Genomic DNA, 26,221 nt, shown 5'->3' on the forward strand with positions numbered 1-26,221 from the left:
ATTGTATGCTCAAAACGGTTAAAATGGCAAATTTCATGTGTTATACATGGCACCAAAATCAAGATTTTCAAATGGGCAAATGCAGACAGGCACAAAGCAGGTTAGTGGTTGCGGGGGGCTGGGGAAGGGGTGGGGGCTACTTGAATGGTGCTTTTGGGGTGAAAAATATTTTGGAATTAGTGGTGACGGTTACACAGCATTGTGAATTATTAGAAAGCACCGCACTGCACACTTTAAAAGAGTGAGTTCTATGCAGTGTGAATGTGACCTCAATTAAAGTTTTTGAAAACACTTAATGCCATCAGTGGCTTTGCATCGAGTCTGGGTAGAGAAGGTCAAACGTTCTGCAGACAGAGGCCCCCTCTGTTTGGCACAAATGGCTTCTGGGGCTGCGCCAGGTCATGCAGGGACTACGAAGTTAGAATCAGGGGCTTCTCAGGCACAGCCGGACCCCTGGATGGCGCTGGGCCCCGAGAGCTACACACGTGTGCGGAGCAGCGAGCGCAGGGTCAACCGAGAGAACTTTATTATCTGCCTGTGAACAAGCCAGCGTGGGTTAGATGCTTGGGGGAGAGCCCCCGCCCCGGGCCAGCCCCCCTGAGATGCATTGTTGCCGGAAGCTGCCGGAAGCAGCGGGGCTCAGCCTGAGAAGAAGCTGGAGGGGTTTCCTTTCACACCAAGGCCCGTTACCTGTCAGGACGAAGCAGACTGAGTAAGCTCGGGCCCCAGGCTCTTCTGAAACAGACAGCTCCTGTGAACAGAGCAATTCTCCTGACTTTAAACCACACATTTGAGAGAATTTTAAAAACCACAATGAGATACCATTTCACACCACTGGGATGCTATTGTCAAAAAGACAAAATTAATGCATTCCCATGCTGAGTTTGGCATCCTTGTGGAATCTAAGCCCCCTCTCGGTATAGAGGAGGAGAGGACATCACCATCCCAGGTCCACAGGATGAAGGAATAAAATATGGACTAGAGTGGACTTACTGGTGTTCTACTATAGAAGTATCGTGACTAGTAATGGAAGAAACTGTAGCACTGATGTGGAGAAAGTGGTCACAGTAGCTGCTGAGGGCAGGGAGAGGGAAGAAGAGATATGATGTGGGGGCATTTTCAGGATTTTGAGTTGCCCTAAATGATATTGCAGAGTTAGATTATGGACTTTATATATCCTGCCTTAACCTACTGAATGTACTGGGGGAGAGTGTGAACTACAGGGTAAACTATTATCCACGTGGTGCAGCAGAGCTCCAAATTGTGTTCACCAAGTGCGAAGAGTGCGCCACAATGATGGGGGAGGTTGTTGGTGTGGGAGGCGTAGGGTTGGGGGAAGGGGGGTATATGGAAACCTCTTATATTTTTTAGCATAACATTTTCCTTTCTGTGATGTATATATCTTCAAAAAATACAATTTACAAAAATGATGGGGTAGGGGATGGGAGAAGGGTATATGGGAACTTATGTTTTTTATGTTTTTTAATATAACTTTCATTGTGATTTATTAACTTTAATTTAAAAAAGTGTAAAAAATAAAGCAAAGAAAAAAGACATAAGTATGATGGGGGCGGGTGTAGCTCAGTGGTTGAGTGCCTGTTTTCCCATGTTCGAGGTTCAAGCCCTTGTACCTTCTTAAAAAAAAAAAGCGACGTAAGTGTGAATGCTTTGAGTGGACTGTACAAATCACGGGACTGTCTAACACAATGAATCCTGTGGTGGAAGATGGACTGTGGTCAACAGAACAAATGAGAGCCCTTTTTCATAAACTGTAACAAATATGTAACAGTGATGATACATCAACAGGTTGATGGTAGGGTGGGTTGGGGAAAACCACACCAAAGGTAAGATATTGCCTCTAGTTATATTGTGACAATGCTCTCTGAGAATTTGTAACAATTGTTTCACAACAATGTGAGGGGGTGGTGGTGGAGTGATGTATGGGAGCCCAGCACGATGATGTGCATCTTTGTTTTGTAAGTTCACAACTTTTACTCTATGTGTATTGTTTATGTATGTTCTTGTGTGAAGGATAAACTTCAATTTTACAAAAGTTTAAAAAAAGACGTGTGGGCGAGGATGTGGGGAAAGCAGACTCTTCTGCTGCTGGTGGAAATGTAAAATGGGGAAGTCGCGCTGAAAAACAGCCCATCAGACCCTCAACACCCTGACAATTGCCCAGCAATTCCAACCGAGGCTTCTGTTCAAGAGACATGGACACAGCGTTCCCATAAACCTTAAACCCACAGCGTTATCCACAAGAGCCCGAAGGTGGGAAGAGCCAGAGTCCATCAACTGGCGAATGAATAAACAAACGGGGCCATCGCCCAGTGGACTACTATCCAGCCCTGAAAAGGAAGGAAGCTCTTTACTCGCTACAGCATGGAAGAACAGTGCAGAGAGGATGTGGAATGAGAGAAGGCAGGCACGAGTGGTGTGAGGAGCCCAGAGCACTGGGTGTGAGGAATACCCAGCATTAGGTGTGAGGACCCCCAAGAACACTAGATGTGAGGACCCCAGAGCACTAGGTGTGAGGACCTCCCAGAGCACTGGGTGTGAGGACCCTCCATTGTTGGGTGTGAGGACCTCCAAGAACTCTAGATGTGAGGAGCCCAGAGCACTAGGTGTGATGGCCCCCCAGCATTGGGTATGAGGACCCCCAGAGCACTAGATGTGATGCCCCCCAGCACTAGGTGTGAGGACCCCCCAGCACTAGATATAAGGACCCCAGAGCACTAGGTGTGAGGACCCCCCCAGCACTAGGTGTGAGGACCCCCCAGCACTAGGTGTGAGGACCCCCCCAGCATTGGGTATGAGGACCCCAGAGCACTAGGTGTGAGGACCCCCCCAGCACTAGGTGTGAGGACCCCCCAGCAGTAGGTGTGAGGACCCCCCAGCATTGTGTGTGAGGACCCCCAGCACCTTGAAGATGCTTCCGGCCTGGGGCTCCTGCAGCAACTCCTGCGGGCTCAGCCAGTCCGATGCAGAGGTCACATACAGGTCCGAGTAGTCGGGGCCCCCGAAGCAGCAGGATGTGACCTTGGACACGGGCAGCTCCACCGTCCCCAGCTGCTTCCCTGCAAGCAGGAGCTGCAGCTGCCTTTGTGCTCTGCAGCCAGGGCCAGCCTGACCCACCCACAGCCACCCACACGGGTAGGGTCTCCAGTGCGGCCGACTGTCCAGTGGGCGACTCTCTAATGGGGCGACTGTCCAATGGGACCGACTGTCCAGTGGGGCGAATGTCCAGAGGGGTTGACTGTCCAGTGGGGCCGGCTGTCCATTGGGGCCGGCTGTCCAGAGGGGCTGACTGTCCACAGGGGCCGACTGTCCAATGCAGCCCATCCATTCAGTGTGACCCACCCGTCCAGTTGGCCGTGGCCTTGCCCCCCCAGGGGGCCCCGTGCCACCCCTGTGCCCTTGCAGCTGTGGTCTCCTCCATCCGTGGCTTGCTCCCCTTCATGCAGCAGCAGCCATTTCCCCCTGTGCCCCTCTGTCTCTCCTTGCTTCCTGTGCCCATCCCCCGATTCCAGCCACTTTAGGTCCAAGTTATTAGGAGGAGAGGGCGGGAGTTGACCACGCATCCTTGGGAGCTCTGGGTCAGTGGGTGGGGGCGAGGGCCGAGAAGTGACCAGCCTGGCTGAGTGGCAAGATCAGGGCCCTGAGGAGCTGACGCGCCCAGGTGTGGCAGGTGTGGCGTGCCCAGGTGTGGCAGGTGTGGTGTGCCCAGGTGTGGCAGATGTGGCAGGTGTGGCGTGCCCAGGTGTGGCAGGTGTGGCATGCCCAGGTGTGGCATGCCCAGGTATGGCAGGTGTGGTGTACCCAGGTGAGGAAGGGAAGAAGCCCCTGGCTGGGCAATCTTTATAAAGCACGGCTGTCTCCTGGCATCGGCGGGTCGCCCCCACCTCCTCCCCACCCCCCACCGTAACTTCCGGGTGCGAGCGGCAGGAGTTGAGCCCTTACCTGTCTCGGGGTCCAGGTGGATGACCTTGCCCCCGCCGAGGCAGGCCACCCAGAGCGTCCCCGCGGCGTCCACGCACAACCCGTCGGGCATGCCGTCCTCCTCGCGCAGCTGGTACAGGAGCCGCGGGTTGGCTGCGAGGAGAGGACACGTGCCGCCTGGAGCCCACTGCTCGGGGCGCCGCTCCCCGGAAGGGCGGAGGCCCGCAGCACACGGCGCAGTCTGCCGCCCCGGCCAGCCCCTCGCCCAGGAGTCAGCCACAGGCAGAAGACGGGCGTCCCAAGTGCAGCCCGCCAGCCCCCGGAGCCTGCGCTGAGCTGTCTTCTGACACCTTCTACTTCCTTCCGCCCACCCCAAGTGCCTCAGCTAAGACCCCGCACCCGGCAGGCTTCCTGGATGGGGCGGCGGGCAGCCCGAGGCAGCGCGGAGCTGCACAGGCATCTGCCCTCCGGGGAGAAGGCGCCTTGGCCCCACCTTCCCGCCAAGACCCTGCACCCGGCAGGCTTCCTGGACGGGGCAGCGGGCAGCCGGAGGCAGCGTGGAGCTGCACAGGCATCTGCGCTCTGGGGAGAAGGCGCCTTGGCCCCTCCTTCCCGCTGTGTTCCTGCCCCAACCTCCCCCGCCCCGTGGCCTCCGCCCTTCCCCACAGAGGGGGCTTGGGGCTCCCTGGTCCCTGCTTGTCGGCTTCTCCCCACCTCCTCCTGCCCAGCCTGTCAGGACAAGCAGCTCAGCGCTGCCTCCAGGAAGCCCTCCTGGCTCCCTACCTCGGGTTCCGAGTTCCCTTGCAGATGCCCACAGGCTGTGTCCCAGGCTTACCAGTAAAAACCAAATCCTTTAGGGGGCACGCGGGGCGAAGCACCATCAGCGAGCCAGCGCTTCCGCCAACCCATGAATGGGAACAGCTGGGAAAATGCCCAAAGGGTACTTTTTCCCTGGAACTGCCCCCCCAGATGAAGCTTAAGGGCAGACTGAGCTTGTGCCCCTAGAGCCCCCAGAGCTCAGACACCACCTTTCCTGAGACACTGGGGAGTAATTTAAGTTTCCAGGCACAACCCACGGTTACTTGTGCACAGCTTTTGTCGTAATGGACCTGTGTCTGCCTTCTCTTCTCATCCATCTGTCTCAGCAAGTGTGGGGGCAGTCAGTGGGGTGGAGAGAGGGAGGGTGGCTGCAGAGGGAGTGGGGAGGAGGGCGGCAGGCGTGGCCCAGTGGTTAGGGCGTCCACCTACCACATGGGAGGTCCGCGGTTCAAGCCCCGGGCCTCCTTGACCCGTGTGGAGCTGGCCGTGCGCAGTGCTGATGTGCGCAAGGAGTGCCCTGCCACGCAGGCGTGTCCCCTGCGTAGGGGAGCCCCACGTGCAAGGAGTGCACCCCGTAAGGAGAGCCACCCAGCGTGAAAGAAAGTACAGCCTGCCCAGGAATGGTGCCACCCACACGGAGAGCTGACACAGCAAGATGACGCAACAAAAAATGAAACACAGATTCTTGTGCCACTGACAACAAAAGAAGCCGACAAAAGGAAGAACATGCAGCAAATGGACACAGAGAACAGACAACTGGGGTGGGGGGGAAGGGGAGAGAAATAAATAAATAAATAAATCTTTTAAAAAAAGGAGTGGGGAGGAGCAGAGGAGGGGGAGGGGAGAAGCGCTGGAGGAGGGAGGGAGGGGAGGAGAGGATAGTGGGGAGGAGAGAGGTAGCAGGAGGGGAGGGAGGGGAGGAGGGGGGAGGGGAGAGGGAGAGAGGAAAAGAGGGAAGGGCAGGAGGGAGGAGGGAGGGGAGGAGGCGATGGTGGGGAGGAGGGAGGAGGGTGGGGAGGAGGGCGGGGGCCCCCACCTATGGCGCCGGTCTGCAGGTGGTAGTCGTACGCCCGCACGGTGCGGGCCAGGCTGTCGACGAGGTAGAAGGTGCGGTGGTCCGGGGACCAGCCCAGCCCGTTGGGGATGCCCAGCCCGTCCAGCTGCACCTCCAGCGAGCGGTCGGCGCCCAGCGTGTACAGCCTGCCCTGTCCCGGCTCCCACACTCCGGGGCTGGTGGCCTCCGGCATGGTGCCTGGGGAGAACGGGAGGTCAGCGAGCTGGACCGTCCAGGATTCCGGGGGCTTCCGCCCCACTCGCCCACTCCTATCACAAGCCACCCCTCCCGCGAGACAGAAAAGACGGCTCTGCAGACCGAGCGGGCCGGCTGGCCGCGCCCCCAGGAAGCCCGGCTCGGGGTGCTGTGGCCACGATCTGAGCACGGGGCCGTGGATGTGCGTCTTTGCAGAAGGAATTAAGTGGTGCTGGCGGGGTCGGTGGGGGCTGAGGCAGCACAGGTCCTCGTCAGAAGAGGAGACAGGGCTCCAGGAGGAGAGGACAGGGACGGGCAGGGACGGGCGACGCAGCCACGAGCTGAGTGGCCGGAGCCCCAGGGGCCGGGGCAGGGGGCGGGAAGGGCTTCCACGCAGGCTCCGGCGGTGAGCCCTGCCGGCCCTTGACTGGCCTGCGCCGAGGGACAAGCTGCCCTGGAAGTCCCGGGTGAGGAGCTCGGCTCGGAGCCCAGGCGACACGTGCACACGCTGATGCCCCGTGGCCCCCAAGACGGCGACCCCGGTCCACGGACCCCTCAGGGCCCTGTTTCCGCGTCTGGGTCTCGGACCAGCCCCAGCCCCTCGAGGGTCTTTGAGCGGCTGCCCTGGCCACAGGGTCAGTGGGGCATCAGGATAAATGGCGAATGCCTTCCATCAGCCTTGCGTCGCGGTGACACCTGGTGACGGAGGGTCCTGCTGGAGGCCCTACGGCCAGGACCCACCCGGGCCCTACAGACATCAGGGCTGCATCTGGCATGCGGCTTGGGCCGGCCGTGGTGCGTCTGCAGGGTGGCCGGGGGCACACGGGCCCGGCCCAGGCTCTGGCGGATGAAGCCGTCCTCCCGGGGCCCACCTGCCACAAACCGGCCGGCTGGGTCCACCTTGCCGTCGTTGAACGAGCTGCGGGCTGTGTCCTGGCTGAAGCCAGCCACCCACTCCACCTGCTCCGTCTGCCAGTCGAGGAAGCCGATGCGGGTGCCAGCGGCCACCACGCAGGACCCTTCCCGGCGCAGGGCCACGGAGCCGACGTTGCTTCCTGGGGAGAGGAACGGGGGGGAGGCAGGAGCTGTGGCATCTCCCTGAGGCCAGCCCACCCCCTGGGACGTGGCTGGAGGTGGAGGCCCTTCTCCTTCCAGGACTTTGCGGGGCTGGTGGCCTGGACCCCTTCTGAGTCCTTCTCCACTGCCCCCCGCTGACCAAGTCCACCCACCATGGCCCAAACGGCCGCTGGGCCTGCTGCCAGGCCACCCATGCGGGACAGACGGCCTCTCCAGGGTCCTGCCTGCACCTGCAGCTCAAGGCATCACAGAGTGAGCTGGCAGCAGGCTGTCCCGCCCAGGTCTGGCAGGTGCAGGCCTCGGTCCTTGTTGGAAGGGGCTGAGGTCTCTCCCTCGGAGGGCTCGAGAGGGTGAGTGGGGGGTGCTTAAAGGCCCAGCACCGCCTCACAGGCCCAGACAGCCCACATGGGCATGGGAGCCCCATACAGGTATGTGAGCCCCATACAGGTGTATGAGCCCCGTACAGGTGTGTGAGCCCCTTACATGTATGTGAGCCCTTTACAGCTATGTGAACCCTTTACAGATGTGTGAGCCCCTTACAGGTGCGTGAGCCCCATATAGGTGTGTGAGCTCCATACAGGTGTGTGAGCCCTTTACAGGTGTGTGAGCCCCATACATGTATGTGAACCCTTTACAGGTGTGTGAGCCCCATACAGGTGTGTGAGCCCCTTACAGGTGTGTGAGCCCCGTACAGGTGTGTGAGCCCTTTACAGGTGTGTGAGCCCTGTATATGTGTGTGAGCCCCATACAGGTGTGTGAGTTCCTTACAGGTATGTGAGCCCTTTACTGGTGTGTGAGCCCCATACAGGTATGTGAATCCCATACAAGTGTGTGTGCCTTACAGCTGTGTGAGCCTTTTACAGGTGTGTGAGCCCTGTACAAATGTGTGAGCCCCATACAAGTGAATATGAGTTCTTTACAGGTGTGTTAGCCCCATACAGGTATGTGAGCACCTTACAGGTGTGTGAGCCCCATACAGGTATGTGAGCGCCTTACAGGTGTGTGAGCCCCATACAGGTGTGAGCCCTGTATATGTGTGTGAGCCCTGTACACGTGTGAGCGCTTTACAGGTGTGTGATCCCCATACAGGTATGTGAGCACCTTACAGGTATGTGAGCCCTTTACAGGTGTGTGAGCTCCATACAGGTGCGTGAGCCGCATGTAGGTGTCTGAGTCAGCATTCAGGCACCTCTCAGCCCACAAGCAGAACATGGGGTGATGCACAGAGATGCGCTGTTTCAGGGGGCAGTGGGCTGTGGGAAGATTCTAGAACTTGTATTAATTTTTTGCCTGAACCTGAGTCAAGTTCCATGTAATGATGTCCGAATGCTTTGAAAATAGGTTCAGGGCAGTGTCCAGCACAGGTCCTGGCTCTGGGGCTGACTGCAGGGTGTCCCAGCTGGACATCAAGGAACCCTCCTTGCCACGTGGCTGCAGCTCAGCCCTCCTTCCCACAGGCACGTCCCAGAGCCGTCGGGCTGCCGGAGGCCATGTGGGGCTGAGAGGGCCTGGCTGGGCTGCCCTCGCTGCCCTGACCCTCCGGTGACCACGGGGACAGCAGGGAGAAGCAGCCCCCAGCCCCCAGCTCATCCCTCTGTGGGGACCCCTCCCCCTCCTTACTCAGGCTCACGGTCTGCACGTGCCCGCAGGTGGGGTCCCAGCGGCACACCTTCCCAGCGCTGATGTCCACGTACACGAGCTGTCCACTTGCTTCGTCCCACACGGGACACTCAGCCAGCCTGTGCCGCTCCCTGATGACCGCCTCGATCCTCGGCGACTCCATGGCCTGAGAGGGGGACGGACGGTGAGCAACTTGCTCTCCGTTGGCTGGCGCTGGCCTGCCCCCCCGGGGCTCCCCGGGGCACCCTGGGTCTGCGTAGGGGCTCAGCGGGGACACGTGAGGGCTCCCAGGGCTGCATGGGGTCTCCGCGGACTGTGTGGGTTCTCCTGGGGGCTGCGTGGGGGACTCGGCAGTGCTGTGTGGGGGCTCCCTGAGGCCGCGTGGGGGCTCCCGGGGGCTGCGTGGGGCCTCGCAGGGCTACGTGGGGGGCTTCGTGGAAGTGCGTGGAGGCTCGGCGGGGCCGCGTGAGTGCTCCCAGCAGCTGCGTGGGGGCTCCCGGGGGATGCGTGGAGGCTTGGCAGGGCTACGTGGGGGGCTTCAAGGGGCTGCGTGGGGGTTCCCTGGGGCTGCGTGGGGGGCGCGGCAGCGCTGCGCGGATGCTCCTGGGGGCTCCACAGGGCTGCGTGGAGGGCTTCCCCGGGGCTGCGTGAGGGCTTGGCGGGGCCGCGTGGGGGCTCCCCGGGGCCGCGTGGGGGCTCCCCGTGCTGCGTGGGGGACTCGGCAGTGCTGCGTGGGGGCTCCCCGGGGCTGCGGGGGGGCTCCCCGTCAGCGCTCGCCCCTTTCTGCTCCCAGCCCGTGACGCCCCTGCCCTTGGAGGCCTGTCTCTGCCCGCTGACGGGTGGGCGCTCGGATTCCGACAGTGAAAGCAGAGAAAGGCCGGACCCGGAGCCTCCGCCCTCCGCGGCCGCTGGAGCTGCCCTGCGGGGCCACTCGGGGCGCAGGCCCTGCCCGCGTTCACGCACGAGGCTGCCCTCAGGCACGCTGCGCGCTCGGCCCCGCGCTTGGAGGTCTAGCGGCCCGTCCGTCACCGCCCCACGTCCGCTGGGGAAACCGAGGCTCCACGAGCTAACCCGTCGCCCAGGCGGCAGAGCCCACGGAGCGCCGTCTGTCCCCAGCTCGCCTGGGAAGCGCACGTTTCCTCTCCACGGATGCGCTTCACCGACGCCCCCCGGGCTCCCCCCAGGAGACCCTCCTGACCTGATTCGTTCCACAAAACCCTTCCCTTCACCGAGGGTTTTACCACAACCTTCTGGTCGGTTCTAGAGGACGGCCCCCAGGTGCGCTCGCCCGCTGGCTGCCTGGCCGCTCACCCGCAGGCTCCCCTCGGCTCCCGCTCAGGAGCAAGGCCCCAGCACTGGAGCATCGCTCCCGAGAGGCTGCCCCACTGGGCGGCCTGGGGGGGGGGGCGGTGGCGACCCCCTCCCCACAGCCTCATGCTTCCCCCCAGACTCAAATCAGCCTGGGAGGAAGCCAGATGCCGCCTGCTCCGGGGCTCTAAGCAGGGGCTGCAGTAGCTGCTCAGGGCCGAGAAACTAACGGCTGCCCTGGGCGAGGAGCCTCAGGGCCCAGCACCGCCTGTCCTGCCATCCTCCCGCCTGCCCTGCCATCCTGCTGCCTGTCCTGCCATCCTCCCGCCTGTTCTGCCATCTTCCCGCCTGCCCTGCCATCCTCCCGCCTGTCCTGCCATCCTGCTGCCTGTCCTGCCATCCTCCCGCCTGCCCTGCCATCCTCCCGCCTGTCCTGCCATCCTCCTGCCTGTCCTGCCATCCTCCCGTCCTCCCACCCTCCCTCCCTCAGGCCGTTGGCAAAGGGGCCTTCCAGGAAGGCCTGCAACCCACGTGTGTTCACCTCTGTGCTCCACCGTGGGCAGGTCGCTAAGCTCCTCTGTGCTGCTCTCCCAGCTGCAGAAAGAGGAGCTCGCACCCACCTCAAAGCTTATGTGGCTCACCTGGGCAGGGCATCCAGAGTTTACCTGGGCAGGGCACACCCAGAGCTCATCTGGGCAGGGCACCCAGAGAGCTTACCTGGGCGGGGCACACCTAGGGCGCACCTGGACAGGGTACACCCAAGTTTACCAGGGCAGCCACCCTGAGAGCTCACCTGGGCAGTGCACACTCAGAGCTCACCTGGCCAGGGCGTACTCAGAGCTCACCTGGGCAGTGTACACTCAGAGCTCACCTGGGCAGGGCACACTCAGAGCTCACCTGGGCAGTGCACACTCAGAGCTCACCTGGGCAGGGCACACTCAGAGCTCACCTGGGCAGTGCACACTCAGAGCTCACCTGGGCAGGGCACACTCAGAGCTCACCTGGGCAGTGCACACTCAGAGCTCACCTGGCCAGGGCACACTCAGAGCTCACCTGGCCAGGGCACACTCAGAGCTCACCTGGGCAGTGCACACTCAGAGCTCACCTGGGCAGTGCACACTCAGAGCTCACCTGGCCAGGGCATACTCAGAGCTCACCTGGGCAGTGCACACTCAGAGCTCACCTGGATAGGGCAGTCTCAGAGCTCACCTGGGCAGGGCGCACCCAACAGGGAGGGCCAGGCGCAGGGGTGGGCAGTCACCATGCTTGGCGCGGAGCTCACGGCATGTTGAGGGAGCTCTGGCACTGGGACTGGGAGATTTGGGGACCTTCTCCCTCACCTGACCCCTGTACCCAGAGAACCAGTGCCTTCATCCAAGTGATGCATGCAGGTGGCTCCCAGGAAATCGGGGGGAGGGGAAGCCCTGAGCCTGTTCTCCCACTCAGCCGCTCTGGGAATGAGAGGCTTCTGAGCAAAAGCCGACCTCCATGGGAAGAGCTAGCCGGGTTGGGGGCGCAGTGGCAGCCTGTCTTCATGGCCCCACGGCCAGCTCCGCCAGCTCCTGTGGGCTCCCAGCCCAGCCCCTCTGCCCGTTCTCTGCCCTCACCCTCACCCACGGGCTCCTGCCCTGAGCTGGGCTCTGCACCGCCAGCCCTGGGAAGGGGCCAGAGCAGTGCAGCTCCTTGGAAAGACCCCAAACCAAAGGGGGCACCAGGCACTGAGCCTACCTCCGGGGTCCTCGAGACCCTCCAGGGGGTGGCTCCCACGAGCTGCACCCCAACACAGCTTTACACCAAACCAGGAGCAGAAACGAGGTGCCCTGTGGCTGGGTGGGTAGTGAAGGCCAAGGTGCTCAAGAACACCCTGACATCGACGGAGAACAACTAGAAGCAAACAAAGTGCCTGCAGCTGTACCCTGTGTGAAGAAGCAAAGTGCCTGCAGCTGTACCCTGTGACGCCAGCTTAATCGTCCACTTTAAGATAGTGAAAACACAAAGCAAAGCCAGAAACGCAAAACAAAGCACAACAAGAAAAATCCCACAACCCAGGCGGCAGTGCGTTCCCGCTCTGAGCCGGGGGTCCCTGCCCTCACTGCCCTGAGAGCGCCTGAGCCCCCACCCCCTCCCAGAGCTGCTCCTCAGAGGCGGGGGTCCCTGCCCTCACTGCCCTGAGAGCGCCTGAGCCCCCACCCCCTCCAGGAGCTGCTCCTCAGAGCCGGGGTCCCTGCCCTCACTGCCCTGAGGACCTGAGCCCCCACCCCCTCCCAGAGCTGCTCCTCTGAGCCGGGGTCCCTGCCCTCACTGCCCTGAGGACCTGAGCCCCCACCCCCTCCCAGAGCTGCTCCTCAGAGCCGGGGGTCCCTGCCCTCACTGCCAGCACCCTGAGCCCCCACCCCCTCCTGGAGCTGCTCCTCAGAGCCAGGGTCCCTGCCCTCACTGCCAGGACCCTGAGCCCCCGCCCCCTCCTGGAGCTGCTCCTCAGAGCCGGGGGTCCCTGCCCTCACTGCCCTGAGGACCCTGAGCCCCCGCCCCCTCCTGGAGCTGCTCCTCAGAGCCGGGGTCCCTGCCCTCACTGCCCTGAGAGTCCCTGAGCCCCCACCCCCTCCTGGAGCTGCTCCTCAGAGCCGGGGGTCCCTGCCCTCACTGCCCTGAGCCCCCGTCCCCTCCTGGAGCTGCTCCTCAGAGCCGGGGGTCCCTGCCCTCACTGCCCTGAGAGTCCCTGAGCCCCCACCCCCTCCTGGAGCTGCTCCTCAGAGCCGGGGGTCCCTGCCCTCACTGCCCTGAGCCCCCGTCCCCTCCTGGAGCTGCTCCTCAGAGCCGGGGTCCCTGCCCTCACTGCCCTGAGAGTCCCTGAGCCCCCACCCCCTCCTGGAGCTGCTCCTCAGAGCCGGGGTCCCTGCCCTCACTGCCCTGAGCCCCCGCCCCCTCCTGGAGCTGCTCCTCAGAGCCGGGGGTCCCTGTCCTCACAGCGCCTTTTTTGTTTTTAGTCATTGCAGATCTTTTCCTCTTTTTTAAATTGTCTTTTTTTGGTAAAGATAGATCACTCAAAATGTTACATTAAAAAATATAAGAGGTTCTCACATACCCCACCCCTCACCCCACTCCTCCCACAACAACAACCTCTTTCATCATGTGGTACATTCATTGCATTTGGTGAATACGTTTTGGAGCACTGCTGCACCGCATGGATTATAATTCACATTGTAATTTACACTCTCCCCCAGTCCAATCAGTGGATTATGGCAGGATATATAAGGTCCAGCCTCTGTCCCTGCAATAGCATTCAGGACAACTCCAAGTCCTGAAAATGCCCCCACATCACCCTCTTCTTCCCTCGCTCTGCTCTCAGCAACTGGCATGGCCACTGCCCCCACATCAGTGCTACAGTTTCTTCCATTACGCGGCTGTTCCCCAGGGTCCCCCTTGGAGCAGGGCCGAGAGCCTCCCTGGTGTGGCTGCCCGGGCTCCGTCTCTCCCTCATCTGTCCATGGACCCCTGGAGTGTCACCCTCTGGCTCCTGTTATCAGGCTGCTGTGAACACTGGTACAGACGTCTGAGTCCCTGCTTTCGATTCTTTAAGGCAAATTCCTGGGAGTGGAGCTGCGGGTCATGTGGTGATCCTGGGCTTTAGCTTTTCGGGGATCCTCCCTAGTTTAATCCCCCTTATTATGTAATTCCATGTCCTTCCACATTCCATGAGCTATTACACATGAGGAAGCGAGATAAACTCAGACAGGAGGGTGGGTCCGCCAGCCCAATTGAGAGGCTCTCCCGGGGGGTCTCCAGCTTCCTGAGCTTGCGCCCTGCAGGGGACGCACGGGTCATGAGAAAGCCCCCTCCCACACTCCCGTCCTCTTAGATGTCCACCTCAGACGAGCTCATTGGTAAAGTCAGCGCTGGAAGTGGGTTTTCACCACGTGCTCGGTGGCTTCTTAACATGCCCAGTGACCTGGAGGGTCTCAGTGTGCGTTGCCGGATACTGCAGAGGCTCCCCCACTGGGCCGGCAGGGGCCTGAGCACGGCAGGCCCAGGGACGGGCCCAGGCAGGGGCCAGCCGCAGCTGCAGGACTTCGGTGGGCTCTGAAATCCAGCTCTGGAATGCGGCTCCTTGTTTGGAGGTGGTGGCCGCAGCTCTGGGAGTGAAAAGGACAGGAACTGCGTGAGCCTCGGGCGCTGTAGCAGAGGGCCACGAGCGGAGGGGGGGGGGGGGAGGCTGAGCTCCAAGTGCAGGAGGGCCGGCTGGCTCCGCGGAGGCTCCTTCCCGCCTCTCGCAGCCGCTGGAGGCCGCCGGCCACCTCTGCGCGCCTGGGCTTGTGGCTGCGCCGCTCCAGGCTCTGCCTCTGCCCGCGTCTCTCGTCCTCCCATCAGGACAGCAGGGGCTGAATCCTGGGCCACCTTAAGCCTCTCCTTAACTGACTCTTGTGCCCAGGTCCAATCTCCCAGCACCGGCCCTCGGGCTCAGGGCGTCAGCTTGTCAGTGGAGAAAGAGCCTGGCTGCTGCTGTCCACCACTCCCAAGGCCCTTGGACTCCGGCACAGCCGCTTTGAAGGCCCTCTTGATGCCAGTCCCCGAGTTGGGGATTTGTCAGACTCGTGGATCCCCGATTCCTGGAGCCCAGGTGGGTGGGCTGTGGCAGCACCGGTGCCCTCCCGGCTCGATAGCTGCCCACTCCCCCTGCCAGAGTCTCGGGGGGGTGAGTGCCTTTTAGGGTTCCATCCTAGAGTGAGGGCCTCTGCAGGGCAGAGGATGCCCCAGGCCTGAGCCATCAATGCTGTAGAGCCGGCATGGCCTTAGGAAGCCCGTGTGGGCAGCAGGCAAACTGCCCGCCACTGAGGACCATTACCCTGCTCTTGTTCTCCCCCCAGGGACACCACGCTTTGAACGATCGAGACGACCCAAGTCTTACCAAATTTAGGTTTCTCTGTTAATCAAAGAAATGTACAAGGTTAATGGGTCCATTGGATAAGCCTGAGATAAGTAACGGAAGTGAATGCACCAAACTCCTAGCTTTCAGACTGAGCAGAAGCACTGCTCACAAGGTAACGCATGTGTCTACTTTCCCAGCACAAGCACAGAACCTTTTGCCGACATTTTTTAACCTTTATTTTGACATGTCAGACAGAAGGACAACAACATGGCACCAAGAATCCCTCTCCCATCCACGCAGTCCCGGTGTTACCCGTTTACTTTGCTTTGTCCTGCATGAGAGCAAGCAGGAGAGAGTGCCGTTTTGGAGCCCCAGTGTCTGCGCTGCCACCACAGACCGGATGGCTTAACGCAGCAGAAGGGTCTTCTCTGCCAGTCCAGGAGGGAACTCTGAAATCAAGGTGTCGCAGGTCTCCCTCCTCCCGCGGCTTTAGGAGAGAATCCGCCCCGGCCTCCCCAGCCTCCAGGGCTGACGGCATCCTCGTGCTCCTTGGCTCAAGGCCGCGTCGCTGCAGTCCACTTAAGGCCCACCTGAATCTAGGCTGATGCTATCTTGAGATCTTTAACCTAATTGTATCTGCAAAGACACTTTTTCCAAGTAAGATCCCATTTACAGACTCTGGGGATATATAGTTTGGAGCCACTGTTCTACCAGCTACTCTGAGTAATGAACTACTTGGGTAGGCGATGCTCCAGGTCTCAAGCAGACCCTGCAGTGGGCCAGGGGACAAAGGAGGACACCGAAAGCACCGTTTGGATTTAAAAGAACCAAGGCCTGTTCTGCCAGAACAGCAGAGCTCTGTGAAATGATTACACCCACCTTCCACAGGCAAGGCACCCAGCCCCAGGTCCGGAAGTAGCTCCTTGGAAAGCTGGCTGTTCTGGAGGTCAACGTGAGTAATACCCTGTCGCCAACAATTGCAGGTTTCGGTGGTTTCTGTGGGCATTTTGTTTTCCTTCACCACTTTGGGCCTGCAGCAAAGGAGGTGTTTGCCATGAGGGGAGGGCTAGATGAAGCAGGAGCGTGGACTTCAGGTGGCGGGATTTTCCACACATGGTCGAGGTTTCTCTGCTCTGCTCTGCAACCTCCAAGGTTACAGCTCTGCAGCCTCGCCATGCCGTGTGGTGCTGCGCCCTGTGGTGCTGCAGTGGGGGGCTCGCTGCAGCGTTGACGGCAGTCTTTCAATACTAGCCGGGACTGAGAAGCCATTTGCATCAGCTACCAAAGAAAGTGTCAGTACCCCAGCCCTCTTCTCAGCCCTGAGCCCAAGCCAGCATCTTAGCAAACATCCTGCTTATCTGAGCTGCCGAAAACCAAACAGATTTTCACCATTTTCCCAGGCAGGCCTTGTAACTCATCATTCAAGGGAAGTTACATTCCCATGAAGGAGAGAAAACAACCAATTTCCCAGCAGCACCCAGGGTACCTGGTACTTTCCCTACATGGCTCCACCCATCCCTGAAATCCGTGACCCGTGGCCCTAAACCTGACCATTGTCTCCAACTGATTTATGGAGACATACAGCTTGGATTCAATTATCATTCACGATAAGCATCTTACTACACCCAGGGCCATTTTTTGGGGAAATGCACCAGAATCATTTTCTCAGAATTCTAAAGCCAGATCCTTATTTTTAGCAGACATAGGTTACATACATCATAAGAGGAATTGTATTTCTGCCCATCTTCTGAGGTCTCTGGCATAATTCTATCCCACTCTGTTGAGAAATAAAAAGCATCATATTGCAAAAATGTCTAACAAGTCACTCCTGCCCCCGATTCTGTGGATTGGCCTATGAGGGCTTGGCCTTGCAGGAGAATATCAAATAAATAACTCCTGCCCCTGCTTCTGTAAATCAGCCTGTGGAAACATGGCCTAGTAGGAAGCTATCCGACGAGTGACCCTCCCCCGCTTCTGTAAATCAGCCGCAACCCTGTACCTGCATTCTGCTTCTGGAACCCCGCTTGCAAAATTTCACCTAGCAACTCATTAGCCAATGAGCAAGTTGTGCTGACCCCACATAAAATCCTATATAAAGCTATGAAAACTCAAAAACCGGGCTCAGATTTTGAAGACTGAGTCTCCTCTGAGCCCGTGCCTAATAAATCTGTTCCTCCACATCTCTGAGTATCGTTTTGGGTTTCTCTGTCATTCAGAACTCCTGGCTTTGCTGCAACAACTCCCCTGGGTGTGAAGAGATCCCAGCTTCTTTCCCAGAAAGAAAAGAGTGACAAGAAGCAAACACTTTAATGTTCTTTCTTTCTTTATTTTTTAAAAGATTTTTCATTTATTTCTCTCCCCTTCCCCCCTGTTGTCTGCTCTCTGTGTCCATTCACTGTGTGTTCTTCTGCATCTGCTTGCATTCTTTGTCAGCGGCACTGGGAATCTGTGTCTCTTTTTCATCGTGTCATCTTGCTGTGTCAGCTCTTCTTGTGTGTGGCGCCACTCCTGGGCAGGCTGTGCTTTTTTTGGGCGGGGTGGCTCTCCTTGAGGGGCACACTCCTTGTGTGTGTGGTTCTCCTATATGGGGGACACCCGTGTGGCACCGCACTCCTTGCGCGCATCAACACTGCGCGTGGGTCAGTTCACCCCGTGGGTCAGGAGGCCCTGGGTTTGAACCCGGGACCTCCCATGTGGTAGGCAGTTGAGCCAAATCTGCTTCCCAACATTAATGTTCTTTAGTGCATGAAGCTGTGAAACTAGGTGTACGCCCTCCTGTGGCACTTCCTGCTCCTCCCAGCCCTGAACAAGAGGGTGCATTCACTGCTATTGTAAATGGAATTGTTTTCTTAATTTCATTTTCAGACTGCAATTGCATAAAAATACGATGGATTTGTACATTGACCTTGCATCCTGCAACCTCGCTGAACCCCGTTTACTGGTCCTAATTGTATTTTAGTGGATGCCTCAGGACTTTCTGAATATAAGCTCACGCATCTGTGAATAGATTCAGTTTTATTTCTTCCCTTCTGATCTGGGTGCCTTTTGTTTCATTTTCTTGCCTTGTTGCCCTGGTTAGAACCTCTTGAAAAGAAGTGGAAAGAGTGGACATCCTTGTCTTGTTTCTCACATCCTTGTCTTAGAGGGAAAACATCCATTCTTTCATGATTAAGTTTGATGCTGGCTCTGGGTTTTTCACAGATGCCCTTTACCAGGTTAAGTTCCCTTCTATTCCTACGTTGAATGTTTTCATCACAAAAAGGTTTTGGATATTGTCAAAAGCTTTTGAGTTTGGGGGTCCCTCCTCCATCCAGAGGGTTCATTTATGACAGGGAGCCTTCAAAAAAAATCTGGGTGAGGAAGAAACCATCTTTCTGAATGGCCTTGCCCCCCCCCCCAAGCCTTTCTTTTAGACACCCTGGTAATCACCCCTTAGGTCCCTGGCTCCAGGTTATTTCCCCAAAAGGCTCTAAACCGTGTATGCAACACCTGCTGAAAATACGTTTTATTCCTTTTAGAGGCTTCTGTTTACAGGAGGCAGGCAAGTGAGGTGGATGATGTACAACCTGGTTTTAAATAGTCTACTCCCATCCAAAAGCACTGCAGGGAAACAAACAAGAAAACCCACTGCAGTGAGACTTCCCGCAAGCGTTAGGAGGGAACCTCCAGTCTCCAGGATCACAATTACCGAGAGAGACTGTCCACTCCTTCTCTAGCTCCCAGGACACCTGCAGAATAAAAGAGACATAAGAATAATTATTTTTCAGAAGACTTCTTTGGGGACGCTTTTTTCTTGAAAAATCCAACTCTCAAGAAAGATGGTATAATTATTTTATGACTTCAACACTTTAAAGATCTTTTGGGGACTTGGGAAATCAGCTGTGAGAGATGATATAGTCTCCAATCCAAAGATATAGGGAAATGTGAAAATAAATTAAAAATCTGTTTACAGAGTACCTATTATGGCCAGGCAATATCATAGGCTCTGGATATTTATGAGTGAAAAAAGGTAGTCCCGGCCTGTTTAAGACTTACAAGCAAATGAACACACAATAACATCGAAACTTAACTATGTAATTATACAGTGTGCCAGTTACGGAGGCAAGTGATTTACCTGTATTAACACAATCCCTGTAAAATTCTAGGAGGTCGTACTTTTATTATCCTTGTTCCTCTGAAAAAGAAAGTGAAGTAGAGAGGTTGAGTGACTTGACTAATGTGGAAGAGCCAAGAAGTGAGCCAACCAGGACTGAAGCAAGGCACTCTTACTCCAGGGCCCACACTTTTAACCCTTTGCCGTGCTTCCTTAGAGCCCGGGGAGGGATGGCGGGGGCAACATACTTCTGGTCATCCCTAATGTGTCCCAGCGTGGTTGCAAAAAGAAAACCAACTTGAGGTAGCCTGACCAAAAGAGGTATGTATTAAGAGTACAGAGGTAATTCATGAGGAAATGAAAAACCAAGCCCTCACAAAGGAGGAGATGTAGCTGTGCCTCAGAGCTAGCTGGAGTCACAGATTGGGAAGCTTTGTTCACTGCATCGCTTGGAGTGGAATCTTGATTGTCTCGTGGCTTAACATATTTCCATCTTACATTTCAGCCACTAAAGAGATTGGCTGGACGTTCCGAGAGACGGGCTTTTATTGGCCCCCTTCAGGGCAGGTTCCCAACCTTGATCCACTGGGTTTGTCTGTGGAACAAGGACATCATCACCTCACCCAGGTGGATGGGATGAGCTCAGGTGGGCACAGTTCCCTCATGCCCTGGGGCAGGTGGTAGGCACCAAAATCAACAGGTACCTGCTGCAAATGAGTGCACTGTGGATGTGTCTATGGGCCCTGTTGGGGAACCTTGGGCAGGAGTGTGAATGGATAAATTTTCTAAATAGCAACTCGGCCTGCTGCAGACCATCTGTGGAATAAACTGTGTCCATTGATACAAAGGGATGGGGCAATGCAGCCACAGTGAGCTGAGAGGGATGTTAACTGGATGGAAGAGATGGTGGCAGTGACTGAGCATGAACAGCAGGCTGCAGAGCTGAGCTCTGGTCACAGCCATGGCACAGGCCCTGTCTTCAGGTATGGATGAGGTGCGCCTCACAGCACGGGCCCTGTCAGGTGTGGATGAGTCCGTTTTATGGTGTGGCCCTGTCCTCAGGTGAGATGAGGTGTGCCTCAGGTATGGATTCAAGAAGAGGGCCCTCTCTTCAGGTGTGGATGAGGTGCGTGTGCTTCAAGCATGGGCCGTCCTCAGGTGTGGATGAAGTGCACTTCATGGTATCGCCCCTGTCCTCAGGTGGCATGAGGTGTACTTCATGGCGTGGGCCTCTGTCTTCAGGTGTGAATGAGGTGCGCTTCATGATGTGGCCCCTGTCTTCAGGTGTGGATGAGGTGCACCTCATGGCGTGGCCTGTCCACAGGTGGGATGAGGTGCGCCTCATGGCGTGGCCCTGCCCACAGGTGGATGAGGTGCACCTCATGGCGTGGCCCTGCCCACAGGTGGGATGAGGTGCACCTCATGGCGTGGCCCTGCCCACAGGTGGGATGAGGTGCGCCTCATGGCGTGGCCCTGCCCACAGGTGGGATGAGGTGCGCCTCATGGCGTGGCCCTGTGCTGAGGTGAGATGAGGTGTGCCTCATGACGTGGCCCTGTCCACAGGTGGGATGAGGTGCGCCTCATGGCGTGGGCCTGTCCACAGGTGGGATGAGGTGTGCTTCATGGTATGGCCCCTGTCCACAGGTGGGATGAGGTGCGCCTCATGGCGTGGGCCTGTCCACAGGTGGGATGAGGTGCGCCTCATGGCGTGGCCCTGTGCTGAGGTGAGATGAGGTGCGCCTCATGACGTGGGCCTGTCCACAGGTGGGATGAGGTGCGCTTCATGGTATGGCCCCTGCCCACAGGTGGGATGAGGTGCGCCTCATGGCGTGGGCCTGTCCACAGGTGGGATGAGGTGTGCTTCATGGTATGGCCCCTGTCCACAGGTGGGATGAGGTGCGCCTCATGGCGTGGGCCTGTCCACAGGTGGGATGAGGTGCGCCTCATGGCGTGGCCCTGTGCTGAGGTGAGATGAGGTGCGCCTCATGACGTGGGCCTGTCCACAGGTGGGATGAGGTGCGCTTCATGGTATGGCCCCTGCCCACAGGTGGGATGAGGTGCGCCTCATGGCGTGGGCCTGTCCACAGGTGGGATGAGGTGCGCCTCATGGCGTGGCCCTGTGCTGAGGTGAGATGAGGTGCGCCTCATGACGTGGGCCTGTCCACAGGTGGGATGAGGTGTGCTTCATGGTATGGCCCCTGCCCACAGGTGGGATGAGGTGCGCCTCATGGCGTGGCCCTGCCCACAGGTGGGATGAGGTGCGCCTCATGGCGTGGCCCTGTGCTGAGGTGAGATGAGGTGCGCCTCATGACGTGGCCCTGTCCACAGGTGGGATGAGGTGCGCCTCATGGCGTGGGCCTGTCCACAGGTGGGATGAGGTGCGCCTCATGGCGTGGCCCTGTCCACAGGTGGGATGAGGTGCGCCTCATGGCGTGGGCCTGTCCACAGGTGGGATGAGGTGCGCCTCATGCGTGGCCCTGTCCACAGGTGGGATGAGGTGCGCCTCATGGCGTGGGCCTGTCCACAGGTGGGATGAGGTGCGCCTCATGGCGTGGCCCTGCCCACAGGTGGGATGAGGTGCGCCTCATGGCGTGGCCCTGTGCTGAGGTGAGATGAGGTGCGCCTCATGACGTGGCCCTGTCCACAGGTGGGATGAGGTGCACCTCATGGCGTGGCCCTGTCCACAGGTGGGATGAGGTGCGCCTCATGGCGTGGCCCTGTCCACAGGTGGGATGAGGTGCGCCTCATGGCGTGGCCCTTTGCTGAGGTGAGATGAGGTGCGCCTCATGACGTGGCCCTGTCCACAGGTGGGATGAGGTGCGCCTCATGGCGTGGGCCTGTCCACAGGTGGGATGAGGTGCGCCTCATGGCGTGGCCCTGTCCACAGGTGGGATGAGGTGCGCCTCATGGCGTGGGCCTGTCCACAGGTGGGATGAGGTGCGCCTCATGGCGTGGGCCTGTCCACAGGTGGGATGAGGTGCGCCTCATGGCGTGGCCCTGTGCTGAGGTGAGATGAGGTGCGCCTCATGGCGTGGCCCTGTCCTCACGTGGCATGAGGTGCGCTTCAGCCCTGGGTTCCTCCCCAGGGGGGTCCTCTGGGCCGGAAGGCCCCCTGGCTCCCGTGGACCTCGCCCCTGGCGCTCCCCGCGTCTCCCGCAGCCGCTCAGGTCGGGCGCGCCGCCCTCGTCGCTCCCGCGGCCCCACCGGCCCCCGTCTCCACTCGGCCTTCTCGGGGCTCCGTCACCGCCGCACGTCCTCCCCGCCGGTATCCCCTGCTCGCCTCTCACCCCTCTCCGCCTCTGCCACCCTGTGAGAGCTCTTCCCGTTCCTCTCGGTTTTTCTGTCATTTGGGTTTCCCTCACCGTCGCTTAGCTCCGCCCTCCTCTCCGTCTCTGGCCTTCCATCTCCGATTCAGCTCGGCTTCCTCCGCCATTCTCTGTCATCTTTCGTCGTTGTCCGACAGTTTCCGCCAACTCCGACAGTCTCCGCCATTCTCCGTCGGTATTCGTCACTGTTCGACAGTCTCCGCCACTCTCCGGTGCTATTCGTTATTGTTCGACAATCTCGGCCACTGCCCGTCATCCTTCGCCAGTGTTCAACATATTCCGCCATTCTCCGTCACCCTTCGCCAGTGATCGACAATCTCCCGCCACCGCCCGTCATCCTTCGCCAGTGTTCGACATCTTTTTTTAATTTTTTAATTTTTTTATATTTTTTTAGTGTTCGACATCTTCCGCCATTCTCCGTCACCCTTCGCCAGTGATCGATAGTCTCCGCCACTGCCCGTCATCCTTCGCCAGTGTTCGACATCTTCCGCCATTCGCCGTTACCCTTCGTCATTCTTCGTCAGTCTGCGCCATTCTCCGTCACCCTTCGCCAGTGTTCGGCAGTCTCCGCCATTCTCCGTTACCCTTCGTCATTCTTCGTCAGCCTCCGCTATTCTCCGACCCCTAGTCTCGCATCATCCCTCCTCGTCCCTCTCTAAGGGTGGGTTCCCACTCCTGGCCAAGTCTCCTCATTCCGCTCATCTCCCTCAGTTTTCGAACCCCTCTAGCACTTCTCCTTCGCTGTTATTCTCTGAGCAGGCAAGCGCTCCTAGATGGACCCACGTCACTCAGTAATTCTTCGTCCAGTTCGGGCCCTTTACGGCACCTCATTACTCTTCGTTAATCTCCGTCATTTTCCGTCACTCCCCGATTGGGGTCAGCCCTCTTCATCTCCTCCCGTCACTTTTCTCGTAGTCGACTTCTGATTTCCGTCACTTCTCGTCACTTTCCGTCTATTTCCGCCACCTTCCGGCTGGGCTCGGCTGTTCCCTCGCAGTCATCGTTGATCTTCGTAACTCGTGGGGGCTGGCTGCCCCACTGAGCGTGGTGGAGGGGGTGCTTTTTCCCTCTGACCGCACTTCGTCCCCTGCCCCCCCCGCCGTGTGCCCGCCTCTCTCCAACCCCAGGCGTCCCCGCCTTCGCCTGTGCGTCCCTTTGCTCCCGGGAGTGGTTTTTGAGCACCTCTCCAGAAACGGCCTGTTACCTGCAGCCGGGCCCATCTCGTTCTGACTGGCTTTTTAGAAACTTTTACTTTTTATCATTTTGGGTGAAATTGCTCGGTTGGTCCTTGTCTCGGAGGCTTGAGAGCCGTTTATGTTCTTTGTGACTTGATAGCATTTGTCCATTGCTTTGAGGAGGAAAATTGTACTTTTGTGCTATCAGGGGCGAATGTATTTTCCAGGTTTTTTCTCGTTTGACCTTTGAGTTGTGGAGAAGTAGGAGCCTGTGACCACCCCCACCCAAGAGGAAAATTCCACAGCCCCCTAACCGCATATATCTCGCTTCTGTAACAAGCTTGCTCGACTGTAAAACCTTATCTCACGGCCTCCTCCTGTAGAAAGCGTCGCCAGCCCCTAGACCAACCTGACTCAGACCCTTATAAATAACAAAAACTCCCCAACCGCTTATCTCCCCTGGTAGAATTCCCAGCGCTTGATTAACCACAAACACCTGCTTCCGTACGTGCTTGCTTGCTGAGCTATTGCCCCCTGCCCTGAACCTAAAAGCCTATATAAGCAAACTCCCCCCGTGACTTGGGGCTGCTCTCCCCTCTGCGTAGGACGACGCAGTCGCCGCGCGGATAATACAGCTCTCAATTGGAACTTTATTCAGTCTGAGTCTGGTCGATAATCGCTAATCTATAACAGATTATGTAGTTAGGTTTTATTTTTTAACATCTTTGATCCATCTGAAATTATTTTTGGTGGAAGGTGTGAGTGTGAATTATGGAGAAAACTTTTTATTTGAACATCTAGTTTTCTCAATACCATTTATTGAAAAATCCCTCTTTCCCCAGCTATTTATAATAATATCTTAATCATATACTAAAATGTATTTTTAGGTCTATATCTGGCTTGTTTGTTGTTTTGTTAATGTCTGTGGATCTGTGAATCGATACCGTGCAAGTCACGTGATTTTTTACACTTTCAAGAGTTTGAAAATCAGGATGCACCCAATAAGTCATAGTTTAATTGGAATGTTTTTTTCCCTTGGTATACGTAAACCCAGTGTGATGGCCTGGATTTATGTACCCCAGAAAAAAACATGTTCTTACTCTTAATCCGCTCTCTTGAGCTGTGAGGATGTTACCTTTAGTTCATGGGTGGCTAACAGACTCGCGATGGGCCTTAACCCTTTATCCTGGAGGTCTTAATAGAGAAGGCCAAAGAGGCCACCGGCAGCAGCCAGACGCTGACGTCAGGGGAACCCAGAATAGAAAAGAAAAGAAGCTGCCATACGCCTTGCCATGTGACAGAAAAGCCAAGGAATCCCAAACTTGCCAGCTAGTCGGAACATCCTGACCCAGGAGGAAGCACGTTTTAGTCTCTGTAGCCTCGAGCCAATAAATTCCTGCGGAAGCCCCTTTTCCCTGGGAACTCGGTTCTTTGCCCTGGGCCATGCACCTGAGAACAGGTGTCCAAGTGAAAACAAAGTGAAAATAATTTTGGAAATCAACTTATTCCACCCTAAAGGCCTCAACTTTCAACAACAGTAGCAATTTTAGAAAGGTCCCTCCAGAGACACGGTTCTCCCAAGCTGGTCAGCAGCGCAGTATCAGAGGAAGCGCGCGTGAGGCAGGGCCAGGGGCTTTCAGTCCTGGTGTCTGAACCAGCATCATGCCCCGACAGAGACCTCCGCTGCTCTGACACACAGCCCCGGCACCCTTGCGAGGGTCCCAGGCAGTCACCGGCTATGCCGGGGTCCTCTCAGGCGTCCTCCCCAGCATCAGGTGAGGATGTGGTCAGCATAAATATCTTAAGAAACAGTTAATATCAGTCCTTCCAAGTCCTCACACCCAGCTTGGGTAGGGAAGAGAAATGGAGGTAGTCCCTGTAGAAGAGCCCTGCTTTTGCAATGCCCGTCTCACCCCTGATTCCTGCTCTGAACCTCTTCTGCCTGGTATTAGCAGTGGGCCCTGCTCCTGTGCCATCTTTCCTTCCTGCCACAGGATCCAGTTATTCCCCAGGAACCCTGAGCATTTCCTTCTTTCTGACTCCTTCCTGCGTCATAGCTATGACTTCCGAGCCTCTTCTCCCCTCCACACTAGTGTCCAGTCAGGCGTGCTGGGGGTGCTGCGGGGAAGCCCACTGCTCCTCTGCCGTGACTGGGGGCCACTTGAGTCTGGAGGACAGCGCCGCCTTCACGCCACCTGCAGTGCCAGGCCCAGTGCTCATCAACGCAAGGAGGGCCTCGGGCATGTAGGGGAAGGGTTAAGTTTAGTGTCCGCAGAAAGGTGAAGCCGGAAGAGGGAGGCAAAGGGGTTCTGGCGACACCGGCACCAAGAATTTGAAAAGCCGTGGGTGGGGCCAAGGCTAGGACGGGGCCAATGGCGAAAAGCAGCGCTGAACTTGAAAAGCGCAGCCCGGAGTGAAAGCAGCAGCGACTCAGAGCGGAGCGCCTTACGTTAGTTAGACCCCTCGGACAGGCTGTAAGTCCGGAAGAACCCAGCCAGTGGGGAGCAGGGAGGGGCCTGTGTGTTAGGCTTAGCGGGCAAATGTCAGTGTTTCTTGTTTTTGGTGCGCCTGTTCCTGCAAGAACCTTAATAAAATTCTTTTCTCCTCCACAATTGGGTGAGCTTTTGTTCTCCTACAGGTGCAGCTTTCTTTCCAACAGGCCCCCTCTGCCCTCTTCCCCCTCCGCCTCCTCCAAGGCTGCGCTTCTGCCGCTGGGCCCTCAGGCGAGGCCTGCCTGAGCCAGGGGCG

The 26,221-nt window shown here is 57.8% G+C and overlaps 1 protein-coding gene across 1 annotated transcript; it reads right to left on the reverse strand.

The window, feature by feature from the left end:
- Window positions 1-504: 504 nt before the first annotated feature.
- On the reverse strand, window positions 505-8,867 carry LOC101430124 (regucalcin-like). The gene is made up of 6 exons (XM_058291859.1): window positions 8,705-8,867; window positions 6,880-7,062; window positions 5,795-6,010; window positions 3,961-4,092; window positions 2,923-3,077; window positions 505-690 (listed from the first exon to the last, which is right to left on the reverse strand). Exons 1-6 carry the CDS (start codon window positions 8,865-8,867, stop codon window positions 640-642), a joined length of 900 nt encoding a protein of 299 aa, XP_058147842.1. The 3' UTR covers window positions 505-639.
- Window positions 8,868-26,221: the final 17,354 nt, after the last annotated feature.

The sequence above is a fragment of the Dasypus novemcinctus genome, chromosome X (genome assembly GCF_030445035.2).
Source record: "Dasypus novemcinctus isolate mDasNov1 chromosome X, mDasNov1.1.hap2, whole genome shotgun sequence".
Lineage (NCBI taxonomy): Eukaryota > Metazoa > Chordata > Mammalia > Cingulata > Dasypodidae > Dasypus > Dasypus novemcinctus.